At 45.5% G+C, this 12,049-nt stretch overlaps 2 protein-coding genes across 4 annotated transcripts; one reads left to right on the top strand and one right to left on the bottom strand.

Annotated features, from left to right (window-relative positions):
- Positions 1-1,231: 1,231 nt before the first annotated feature.
- Positions 1,232-6,074, bottom strand: Spry1 (sprouty RTK signaling antagonist 1). Of its 3 annotated transcripts, none has more exons than XM_021196012.2 (3): positions 5,900-6,074; positions 5,197-5,485; positions 1,232-3,260 (listed from the first exon to the last, which is right to left on the bottom strand). In XM_021196012.2, the coding sequence occupies exon 3, from the start codon at positions 3,203-3,205 to the stop codon at positions 2,264-2,266; it is 942 nt and encodes a 313-aa protein (XP_021051671.1). In that variant the 5' UTR covers positions 3,206-3,260; positions 5,197-5,485; positions 5,900-6,074; the 3' UTR covers positions 1,232-2,263. The 3 variants fall into 3 exon arrangements, with proteins under 3 accessions (XP_021051671.1, XP_021051672.1, XP_021051673.1); XM_021196013.2 differs by having other exon boundaries at positions 5,941-6,074; XM_021196014.2 differs by lacking the exon at positions 5,197-5,485.
- LOC110320279 (collagen alpha-1(I) chain-like) lies at positions 3,204-7,402 on the top strand. The gene is made up of 2 exons (XM_021196185.1): positions 3,204-3,326; positions 5,086-7,402. The coding sequence occupies exons 1-2, from the start codon at positions 3,204-3,206 to the stop codon at positions 5,878-5,880; spliced, it is 918 nt and encodes a 305-aa protein (XP_021051844.1). The 3' UTR covers positions 5,881-7,402.
- Positions 7,403-12,049: the final 4,647 nt, after the last annotated feature.

Below are 12,049 nucleotides of genomic sequence, written 5' to 3'. Positions count from 1 at the left end.
TGCGAATCTATACCACTTATGAGCAGATTGACTCGCCCAGAAAATGGGTGCCATCTTGACACCAGAGAAGCAACGAGCTCTACCTGCGCACAGTTGGTGCTAAAACACTGCGGCATACAGCAGGCACCAAAATAAAACACTACAGCACACGGCCTCCTAAAAGGCCTCAACTGCTTTTAGACCAACCCAATGGCTCTTGGTCTGGTGACTACAGCTCAAGATGGAGTCACAGCAGCTCCTAACTACACAGTGTCTAAGAGCACCTGAGAAAGCCAGAGCTTTGAGCAGCCTGCTGCTAAGGTTCTCCAGTAAAGCGCCAGCTCTTAGGAAAGCACTAAATACTGAGCGGCTCGTGGGATAAATATCCACGCCATATTCTGAAATACTACAGCTTTTAAAGTAATCTCTGAACATGAATATTCATTTAAAATCTCCCCTGGGGGCGAGCTGAGAAGCTATTTAAACTATGAGATATCATGATGCTATCATGACCAGCTTTGGCAGCCTAAGAGAAAAACCACTACGAGTTCCTCCCCATCACACCTTGGCTGAGAAACCACATGACAGGACGCTGGGCAGCCTCCGGTGCCCTGGGTTTGAATGACCACCATCCTCTCTGATACAGACCAGGGCAGTGACCTGGGGAGACTGAGGTCTTTCTTCATACGATGCAAACTGCTTCCACACCTCAGTTGCTTTCCCAGCCCCAACTGTAAGGCATCAAAATACTGTGAGCTTTCCCACGTGAAGCCTTCTGTAGAGGCCAGGCTGCCTGCCACAGGAAGGTTCCTGGAACAGCTCTCTGGCAGGAGCTCTCTCTTTGGCATATCTTAATTATGAAAATGTTTGTTAAAGTATGTTTACATTACTAAATCGTTTAAGTCATACTGTTGCACACTAACCTCTGAACAACTGGAGAGTTAAGATAAACGCTCTTAAAAAAACATTTAGCATTTCAAGGAACTATGAACGAAACTTACATACAAAATAAAGTGGGGACATTTATCTTATACGAGAAAAAAACAACCCCTTCACTTTAGAAAGTAACCCCTCCGGTGTCTGATGAAGCAATGTAGATCATACAACTCTGGCTACAGGACTTTCCAAAAGCACTGTTTAAAACCCGAGGGCACCTATGCCTGGACTTCGTAACTTAAAGTCTGAAAAGGTTGAGTCACGTAACAATTCCACAGCAGTACAGGTTTAAAAAAAAAAGATGCAATCGAGAGATGGTTTCATTAATTAATATATTTTCTGCATTGTAGTTAACATAGATGTACTTTATATACTTTCTTCGAGTCACCTTGTTTTTCTTGAAGTAGTGATATGTTATATTCAGACATGAGTACATTTCAACAGTCTTTTGCAATAAATATCATAAAATAATAGAGATTCGCATAATAAATATTCTTTACAATAAAAAAAAAGTTTAACAGACTTTTGTCTTAAAAATAGCCAGGATTCAACTTTGTGATTTATACATAAAATATACAAAAAAGCACCACAATTTGTGGTTAAGGCAATGAGAACACAGGAAGGGTTGGAAATACTCAGCTGTTAAAGAGTCAAAAGGCCAGCCAGGAGCCAAAGGCACCTTAGGGAGCTATGGCTCTGAGACCCCGGGGGCAGATCAGACAGGAATTTCAACTAGTTACCAAGCGTCCTCAGTGAAGTGGGGGCGTGAAGGGAAGTCCTTCAGAGATACTGGGCGCTGGAGGAGGAAAAAGGGTTAGCCAACATCATCTCTGATGTGAAGACCAATACCGCACAGAGCTATGCCAAAGGGGTGCGTGGGGACGACACAATGCATTGTGGGGAGGTTTCAGCGAGCGGGCTGTAAGGAGAAGATAGCAGGTAGATGCAGGGAGTAGCTCCTCCCATCGGGCTAGGAGAAGGATGCTAAGATAGATCTCATCGGAGGCAGATTAATATATAGCTTATTTACAAGTAAACAAAATATCTATTTCAAAAACCAAACTAAGTCCATGATCCCACAGTACCAGACCCCAAACAACGCTCGGCCAAGTCTGCGCATGCGTAGATCTTCACGGACGCAGCTGGAGAGCTGATGCAGTACCCGGGCACTCGCAGCTCCCAGAACCCTCGAGGTGGAATGAGAACAAGCTGGGTGCAGTTTCACAGCCCACTCCCACTGAGGCCCATCCAAGACAGGAGAGACTCGAGAAGACAAATCTGCCTCTAATACCAACAGCCAAAGTTTGGAAGCTAGACATTCCGCGGAGGTCCAACCCACCTCCGGAAGTCATGACAGCTTGCCCTGAGCCCTTGACGGGCAGCTCTCCAGCTTACAATAGACGGTGTTGGAGTTTCTACACCTGCAGCCAGGGCGGTGGGTCCAGTCGTAACAGCCCCTGCACAGCTTCAGGCAGCCCTTGGCGGGAGGATAGCAGAGCAAGCAGGGTAGGCACAAAGATAGGGCTCCCATGCACAGGTATCTGGAGCAGCAGTGGGACTGTGAACAGGAGCATGGGTTATCCGAGTAAGAACCTCCGTCATCATCATTGGAGCAGTGGTAGAAGATGCCCTTGACCAGGCACATGCAGGTCCCGTATTCTACCATGCTCTCCGCGGAGCAGAGGCACTGCCGATCACAGGCCAGACAGGAGGGCAGAGCCCGGGGGGCCGTACACTCTCCGCATTTGCACTTGCCACACTGTTCGCAGATGAACTTGTGCTGGGTGGGGTCCTCTTTCAAGGAGGCCTTCAAGTCTTCCACCAGCAGCTGCTTGGGCTGGGTCCGGATGACCCGATCTGACCTATGACCTGGGATGGGCCTGGTGGGCGGAGATCGTCCCAATAGGCCCTGCTCAGAAGACACACTGCTGCTGCTCCCTGAGCTGGCCGCGCTTCCGGTGCTGGTGGACCTGCTCAGCACCGAGCCCCTGGCGTTGCCCGGGTGACTGGCAGGTCGGTGCTCGTAGCTGCTATTCACATTGGCTGGTATGATTTCATGAGTCCTTTCCTGCTTTTCGGGTCTTGGCGCAGTGCGAGGAGCAGGTCTTCTCGCTACCGAAGGTCCCTCTGTGTATTCATTGCTGCCTCTGATGGCTTTGATCTGGTCTAGGGACAGGATCGTAGCGGGCTGAGTGTCCCTGTCATAGTCTAACCTCTGCTGGCCTTCCACAGCCGGTGGCTGAATCACCACTAGCGACGCGTGGCTGCCATGCTGACTTGGGGAATCCATGTGGAGTGATCTCCAGTTCCAGCAGTCAGCGGAAATCTGCCATGCATCTGAAATCCTAAAGAAGAGTGAGGGAGAAAGTAAGCGACAGAAAGCGGATTTGGGGGAGAAGGGCTGCTGTCAAGTAACAAATTCCCCCGAGCCACCTGGTAATGATCTCCTTCGTCGGCTGATTTCAATGATGCAGAATCCTGGCCACAGTCCAACTCCAAAAAAGATTGCAGAGGACCATATCACAGGAAGAAAGCAAAGACCTCATGCCTTAAAAATTAGAAGTTGCTCTCCAGCTTCTAAAAAGCAGAGGAAGTCGTGTCTTCCTGTTTGCAAACCTAACAAATAATTAAAATGAAATATGCCTTCGAAAAGAGCATTCAGTGTGAGCCCTGGAACTGTTCTCAGAGTTCACTATCAGTTCACTGGCAGTTCACGTAAGGAAAATGTCAGCTACTTTTTAAAGATTAAGAATGGCTTTAGTGCTGTGGCCTCTCGGCCATTTATATGCTGTTACGAGCTTTAGATTAATGAGAAAATTAATCAAGGCAATTTCCAAAACACCGGCTATTCCAAGCTCACTCGGAATCTCAAAAGGCCATTTTCAGCAGAAGTCAGGGTCTGAAGCTAGCTCATCACACACAGATCTGTGAGAGGAGCGAAGGAAGCTACAAAGAATGAAGAGTGCTCTACCGTGCTCTACCACACAGAGCACAACCCAGACCGGTGCGGACTTAGCTTTCCTTAAAGGTTAATCAAGGCTCACCCACACAACAAGGATAACTTATGCACAAGGGTCAGCCCTTTAAATCAGGGAGAGGAGCCCTGGTCTTTTTACATTATATTTAATTCCTTTCATTTATCAGCACGACAGACCTTGATTTTCACAAGCCCTGAACAGACCTGCTTTTTGTAGTAAAATAAATACACTGATAGACAACAAACACAACTTCCATGTCAAAAAGAAATAGCTTCCAATTTATAGCATATTCTTCCTAAAACAGACCAAACTCTTTCGTTTCTGTTTCTGGGCAATAGGTATCTGAGATATTTTTCACACAAATGCCTTCCGAACTCACAGATGCACCTTAATTCAAGAAGGCATCCTCTGCACTTTCCTGGCATCCAAAGAAAATCAAAACAACCCAAAAAATCTTAAGGAATATGTCGGTTTACTATGGATGTTAACTAGTGTCACCAGACTACATATGTGTTAGCTTTCTGGAGGCCCCTCTAAGCTTATAACTACCTTCTCCGCACATGAAAAGCACGGCCACAACAGCATGTTGTAGTGCCGAAGCCCTAAACGATACTGGAAAACTGCCCATCGTTGCTCCTGGGCCGTATCTTTTTTTTTTTTTTTTTTTTTTTTTTTTAAACAAAACTCCGTAACGAAGACTTTAAATGTGCCAAGNACGGCCACAACAGCATGTTGTAGTGCCGAAGCCCTAAACGATATCGGAAAACTGGACTTTGTTGCTCCTTGGTCGTATTTTTATCTTTTTTTTTTTTTTTTTTTTTAATTTAAAACTCCGTAACGAAGACTTTAAATGTGCCAAGTCTCATCCACAAGAAAGGAAGACGTGGGAACGGCTTGTTTGAGTTATGAAACCCCTAGGCACGGCTTTAATTCGCATTTTACAGGGCATTCCCAAGCAAGTTCGCTCAGGCGGAGCACCTAGGCGCCCCGCAACTGCCCAGAGCGAAGCCGGAGCGCGCGCGCGGACAGCACAGAGGGTAGCACCGCCGGGCGCTTGGGCCCCACGCCGAGACCTATGGGGCACCGAGCCGCGGCAGGTCCGGCGGGGGAAAGTTATGAATGAAAACAGCTCGCGGGCGGGAGGAGGCAGCGCCCTCTCCCCGCGTCCCGCGGCACTGCGCTCCGAGCACAGGCGGGCGCTGGATCCCCAGCGCCATCGGGTGCCGCGCGCTTGGCACGGGCTGCGCGAGGACCGCCAGGACCGCCCGGCCCGCCCCGGCCCGCACCTGCCGCCCGCACTCACCTCGGCCTCCGCGGCGCCGGCCGGGGGCGCCGAGCGGGCGGAGCGCGCGCCGCATCAAGCGCGGCGGGGCGGCCGGGCGCGCATGGCCCGCGCTGCGGCCTCGGCGGCCCCCGGGCAGGGGCGCTTCTCCGCGGTTGGCGGCGGCCGAGGGCGGCTCGGGGACATCCGCTGGGTGCGCGCGGCGCCCGCTCCACAGCACCGTCCCGTCCCGGTCGTCAGGCGCGCGGCCCGGCGTCGTCCCGGGCTCTCGGGTCCCCGCAGGTCCGCGTCCCCGCAGTCGCCACGCCGGCTGCAGACGAGCAGAGACAGAAACACGTGAGTCCCTCGCCAGCCCGGGACGCTGTCCTGCTCGCCGTGATGGACAGCCACGAACCCCGGACACACACGGCCGTGCACGTTTTGCCCCCACGGAATGCCCCGCAGACCAAAGCGCGTCCGAGCGACGCGTCTGCGCGAGGCAAGCCCGCACGCAGGGACGGGAAAAGTCAGGTCTGGCACGAGCGCCCGGCGGGTCGGTCGCCAACAATGCGCACAGACACGCGGGTGCGCGGCGGTGCCAGCCCGCGTTCGCACACGCGTAACTCGCTGCCTGGCTACGGAACTCGCTGCAGGGCCGACCGCAGAGCGCCGGGCACAGACCTAGAGCCAGCTCAGAAAACGTCCAGCTCCTTGAAAATAAAGTAAAATAAAGCACCATCCTCACCTGATCTTGCCAGGTCCTCGGCCGGAGGGGAAGGCTCTTACCTAGTGCAGAGCCTGGGGCCGGCCCTCCCGGCACATGCACGCCGCCCGCAGCCGCTCCTTAGCCCGCAGAGCTCTGGCTGCGGGGCCGCCGCAAACCCCTGCGTGCTGAGCACTCGCGCGCGGGCTCCGCAGCATTTCAGCGTCGCCGCCACCTCCACCTCCACGCCGGGACCCGCCCCCGGTGATATCATGTGTCAATCACGCGGGCTGCGCGAAAACCCGGAGCAGGATTTGAGCGGTCGTGGATGTGGACTCGGGGACGCTCGAACAAAGTCGATTGCCTGCAGGAGCCCTGGGAGCGCAACTGGGGAGGAGCGGCCGTTCCAGGGCCCCCTGTCAGTCGTGGGCTGTCAGCCTCCGATTTAAGGGGACTGGTGGAGCCACCCTTAGAGTTGAGTTTAAAAAGAGTTGTGAAGAACATTTAAAAAACAATATCAAACCAACAACAACAACAACGGGGGAAAAAAATTGTACACCATGACACGGTGCCCCCAGATAAAGGGGAAAAGTGCAAAGTTCAGATCGTGCGAAATATGAAATTTTCAGAAAGGACAGTCACTTTTGCAAATGTAATATAATTACACACTAAAGGGTGGGATTTCCTGCTGTGGGGTTTTAGTTGATTGCTCCATTTGGTTTGTGATATGATCCCTAAAATTACATGGGGGAGGGGGAACTCAAGTCCTTCCTGTTTTGTAATGTTTGTATAATTTTGTCCAAAACACCAATGCATTTTTAATGAAGTAAAATAAGCATAACTCATCAGGAAGTTTTAGCTTTAGCCACACGTCTGTCACGGGGTGGGGGACTTTAGTAAGCCGGGAATGCTTTTTGCTTCTTTACATACTATGGAATTTGATTATTTATTATAGGGACGATATAGCTCAGGATGTAGTGAAAAGGGCTGAATGTGGAATTAAAAATTCCATAGAGTTTTAAAAATAACCTAAGACTCCCAAAAATGTTGATAGAAAACATTTTTCCAGGGAATTTTATCAGAAATGGTATTTGATAAACAACAGAACTCCATGATCTAAATCACCTGTGAATGTGAGTTAGGATATTTTGGGTTCAAAGTAATTTATTAAAGTCTTAACAATTGCAGTGGAATTTTATAAGCTTTTGTTGTTGTTGGCATAATGCATTTCCAAGCTTTTGAATGTTTTTAGAATTCACGGTTATGTGTGGAATTATATGCAAGGAACCCAGGACACTCCCTACGAAGAACATCAGCAGTAAGAAAGTGCACTAGAAGGTAATGGAACATGTTGGAAGCTGTCTGTTCACCCTTCATGCGAGGGGATGTGTTAAAGTCATTGTTTTCAAGTGTAAAGTTGGTGGGGCTTTTGTATCTTGTCTATTTTTCACAGATGTAGTAGCATGATGAGGTTTCTGCAGTGGATATGCGTTTGTCCTTATTGTGTGTGAAGAGATTGGAAGTGCCAAGTAAGAAATACAGTATCTCATCAGAGTGTGTTATCTGGCTCTTCCCAGCTGTCTGCACAAATTTGGGGCCAATTCTCCAATGTAAATAAGATGAGGAGAGGCAGCAGTGGATAGTTTGAACCACATAACACTTATAAAAATATAATTTCAAAGATTCCTATTTACATTTCAGAATATTTGAATCAGAGATGTGCTAAAACAAATTTCTTAAGTTTTAAAAATTTTAATAATAATAATAATAATCCATAAAATGTCAAAAAATATTACCTTCAAGGATCATGTTCTATTTCAAAATTGAATATATTGCACAAAATTGATTCTTCTTAAATACCTCCATGGTGTGTTTCTTGTGATCACACGTTACTAGGTTAGGATTTAGTAATCTGAATCTTGAATCTGGAAGACATTTAATGAAGTCAGTCTCACCTTTTTAATTGCCTGCAGTCATGAGACTTGAGACAAACTATACATTTTTAGTTTAAAACAGACCTTGTGTTTTATTTAGTAAACTCAGTTGCAGTGAGTCTTAGTCTAGGAATAAACAACTGGAATAGGAAACATTTTTGAAAAAGATATAAGGATCATTGGGGAAATGTCAGTAATTTCTACTTCCCTATATAAGATCTGTCTAAATAGAGTTGGGTAGGAAGGGAAGCTCAAAACTTTCCTCAATTTCATGAGAAAACACAATTATCCATCTCTTTTGTTGAAAGAGAATAAAGTGAAAAGCTTGCCTGGCAAATGCTTCAGAAGTGTGTGTGTGACTTAAAAGAAATTAAAGTACTAAAGGACTTGTTGATTTATTTATTTGCCCAAATAAAAACATCAGAGCCATTGTGTGTCCACTTCCAGGCTGACAAACAATACTTTCTAAATCGCCTAGTACTTCTGTGATGTCATGAGTTACATTAGTAATTGTGAAATTAACTATATTATCATTCATAGCCTTGCATGCTGTTGAGAAACAAAGTTGAAACCAAAACATCACAGAAGTTGATGTTTTAGTGGATTTGAATCCATCCATAAGAATCCAGTAAAGGGAATTAACTTCTTTCCTTTCCTTTTAGGGCAATAAACCCTGTATTCTTGAGCACCCTCAGACAAGCTGCAAGGGTGGGCTGTGTTATTTTCAGTTTCCTTTTATGAACAGTCTTTGTAGAAGACTGAAATAGACTAACCTATTCTGTAAGATTTCCATAAACATTTCCCTCATTTTCAGAGGCATGGTTCTTACCCTCTAATATTCTTCATGGTTTTACATTCTGCAAGTGGGAGGCATGAAGTCCTGCCGTGAGTTAAGGACTCTGAATGTTTTACAGACTCAGCCCCACTGAGTACTTGGTCTCCAGTGATTTGGTTGAGTTAGAACTTCTCTCCTTATAAGCAGGTGACTCAAAGTGACAAGTGTTCAGGCAAACTGCCTCAGACTGTCTCTGTCCAGAGCCTTACGTTCACACAAGGAACCATTTCTGCCCCAGTACCAAATGAGCATTTCTTGCCTATCCCACAGCATCTAAATCCTGCTTCCCTTGCCCTGGCTTGTTCATCATTTTCATAAGGAAGTAAATGGAGCTTCTACTCATCTGACTTTTGAAAAGAGGAGCAAAAGGTCCATTAAAGTAAATCCTGGCCAACTACAATTGCTAATCTGAGCACTTCTCACCATTTTCATCATTACAGATGTGCATAAGAAGCCCATCTGGTTTAAACCTAACTATGTGCCTTCAAAATAGAACTGTAAGAAAACCAAGTTATGTTTTTATTAAAACAAAATAAGACTTAGATACCTCCTAGAGCTACTTTAATGTTTGTTTCCTAATGAAGTAACTGTCAGAAATTACAGTTTGTTCTTTACTTATGAAAAGGTAGCATACTGTAGGTAACTATAGACCTGTCATTTAAGAGTGCTTAACACTGAAAAGAGAAAGCATACGAAAGTCACAAGAAGTTTAATAATGTATACTTAGTTTCCATACTGTGTAATCGTTATGGCCTTTAAAGTTATCCCATTAACAACAACACTTAAGATGCTCTATAATAACTGATCACTTACAAGCATCTAAGGGCTGAGTTTCAATTGTATCCTTCTTCTGCGGAATGGTCTTGTATCTCTAATGTGCCCTGTTTATCCATAAGCCTTCTATTCAGTGTTACAGGTAGGAAGAACACTGTCTTGAAGCAAGCCTGATGAAGGACCCACCAAAAGAAGTCCAGAAGCTGCCACTGGTTGCTTAGTAACCTTTGGATTTTTCCTGGGCTATAGCAACACTGTAGCCCTCTGATGCCTTGATGCTTAGGAGGGAGTCAAGGAGACACAAGTGCAAAAATCTATAGAAATAATTGGTTGGTGCTGTAGCCAAATATTGTAGAAAGAAGAAATGTTAAAAACCCTCTTTTGTGGAGTTCCAGCCCTAAATAATAAACTTAATTTGCCTTATAACTTTTGTTTGTTTGTTTTTCGAGAAGGGTTTCTCTGTGTAGTCCTGGCTGTCTTGAAACTCTATGTAGACCAAGCTGGTCTCAAACTCACAGAGATCCACCTGCCTCAGCCTCACGGGTGCTGGGGTTAAAGGCATGAGCCATTACCACCCAGTAACTACTTTCAGGTCAGTTGGGTTGCATTTTTGTTCTAAGACAAACTCTCAGGTTTGACTGATTGCTTTCTATATTCACACACGAATGTATGGGTGCGCATGCGCACATGTGTACGTGTGTATCTTGATTAGGATTTTGCAACAGCTGTTCTCTAAGTCCAGGTTGAGACATGTAACTTATTTAACATTTACCTGGAGTCTTTCTGAAGATCAATTTTTACTTCCAGTTAAGACAAAGAACATTATAAACATTTTTTTTAAAATCCCCACAGGGGCTGAAGAGACAACCCCATGATAACTTGCACTTGTTCTTCTTCCAGAAGACCCAGGTTTGATTCCCAGCACCCATGTTGGAGGATTCACAACCATCTGTACTGTAACTCCAACTTGAAGAGAGCTGAAGTCTTGGCCTCCTGGCCATCAGCACTAATGTACTCAAACCCACACAGAGAAGCATATACACATATGACTTAAAATTAAGCTAAAAAATTGCAAATCCTTACTATAAAAATTTTAAACCCTTATATTATTAAGAGTTAAAAACAAATAGATACTTAAAAATAGAGTAACTCTAAAAGCTGAAAATAAACATATATATATTTAAAAACCTGAAGATGCTTCTACTTGTTTTCATAGTTTGTTGCAAACTTTTATGACTTCTTTGAACGTTAACTTTGGTCCTCCATAAAAAATATCAGGGGTAGTAGTAGTTACAGTCCATCAATTACGGAAGTATTTTAGAATCATGAATATTGTGTGTTGACTTTGAAGGCAGACCGCAAAGGTCAGTAGGACAAAAAACTCCGTGAAGCGCCACCTATTGTTGGAAACAAGTCATTTCAGACATCAGTGAAGATGGAAAGAACTGAAAGCCAGGACTTTGGTTTTGACAAAAACAAAACAAACAAACAAACAAAAAACAGTGTTTTACACATTTTTTTTTTTAAAGTAGATCATCATATGACTTTGGGTGTTGTTAGCCTTCGGTGATGTTACAAAATATCAATCTGTCCACACCAATGGCTTTTTGAAAAAAAAAAAAAAAACAACTGTGTGAGACCATGCATTCACAGAAAGTTACAAGACTGATATAAAGGAACTAAAGTGGACTCTTAACTAACAGAGGAGAAACAATATAGCCAAGAAGAGAACTTCCTAGACCATGCACTTTCTCCTACAGTGACCTAATTATACAAAGCCTGTCTGATTGGGTATTGTCAGCTTGACCCAAACCTAGACTGACCAGAGGAGGAAGTAGCAATCAAGACAACGCCTCTGTCAGATTACCTGTAGGCAGAACTTGGGGGGCATTTTCTGACATGGGCAGGCCCAACTCACTAGAAACACATACACATAAAGTATATGAAAAAGCAAGTTGAGTAAGGCGAAGAGCAAGTCAGCAAGCAGCACCCCTCTCCCAGCCCCCATGGCCTCTGCATCGGCTCCTGCCTTCAGGGACCACAAACTGTAAGATGAAATAAACCCTTTCCTCCCCAAGTTGCTTTTGGTGGAGGTCTTTTATCATGTCAATAGAAACCTAACTGAGACCAAAGCTTTTGGGGGCTGACATCACAGTCTTGAGAGATCTAACACTCTCTATAAGGGTGCTGTACGGACTGATGAAGTCCACTTCTCCCTTGTGAGGAGATCTAACACTGTCTACAAGGGTGCTGTACGGACTGACTAAGTTCACTTCTCCCTTGTGAGGCTCAGTTGCGTTTTGTTAACGGATCCAATAGCATCACTTGATAGGAGTTACAGGCTGTCAGGCCAAGGAGCAGTTTGGGAACATGTCCACAGGAAAAAAAAAATAACAAGATCCACATTGTTGTTTTGATTAGACTAAATCAAATGAAGGCACTTTTAAGGCACAGGGTTCCAAATACTTTCTGTGGGATGGTGAGAGGGCTCAGTAGGTAAAGGCACTTGCCACTAAATCATCTGATGGCCCAAGTTCTATCTTCAAAATCTCTCAAAATTAATATTAAGTTCTCTTAAAGAAGAACAGGAGAACCAACTCTCAACAAGTTGTCATCTGAGAGAGAGAGAGAGAGAGAGAGAGAGAGAGA

This window comes from Mus pahari, chromosome 4, assembly GCF_900095145.1.
Source record: "Mus pahari chromosome 4, PAHARI_EIJ_v1.1, whole genome shotgun sequence".
In the NCBI taxonomy this organism is placed as follows: Eukaryota; Metazoa; Chordata; class Mammalia; order Rodentia; family Muridae; genus Mus; species Mus pahari.
The sequence above is the reverse complement of the archived record's forward strand: the minus strand, read 5'-3'. Positions and strand labels throughout refer to the sequence as shown.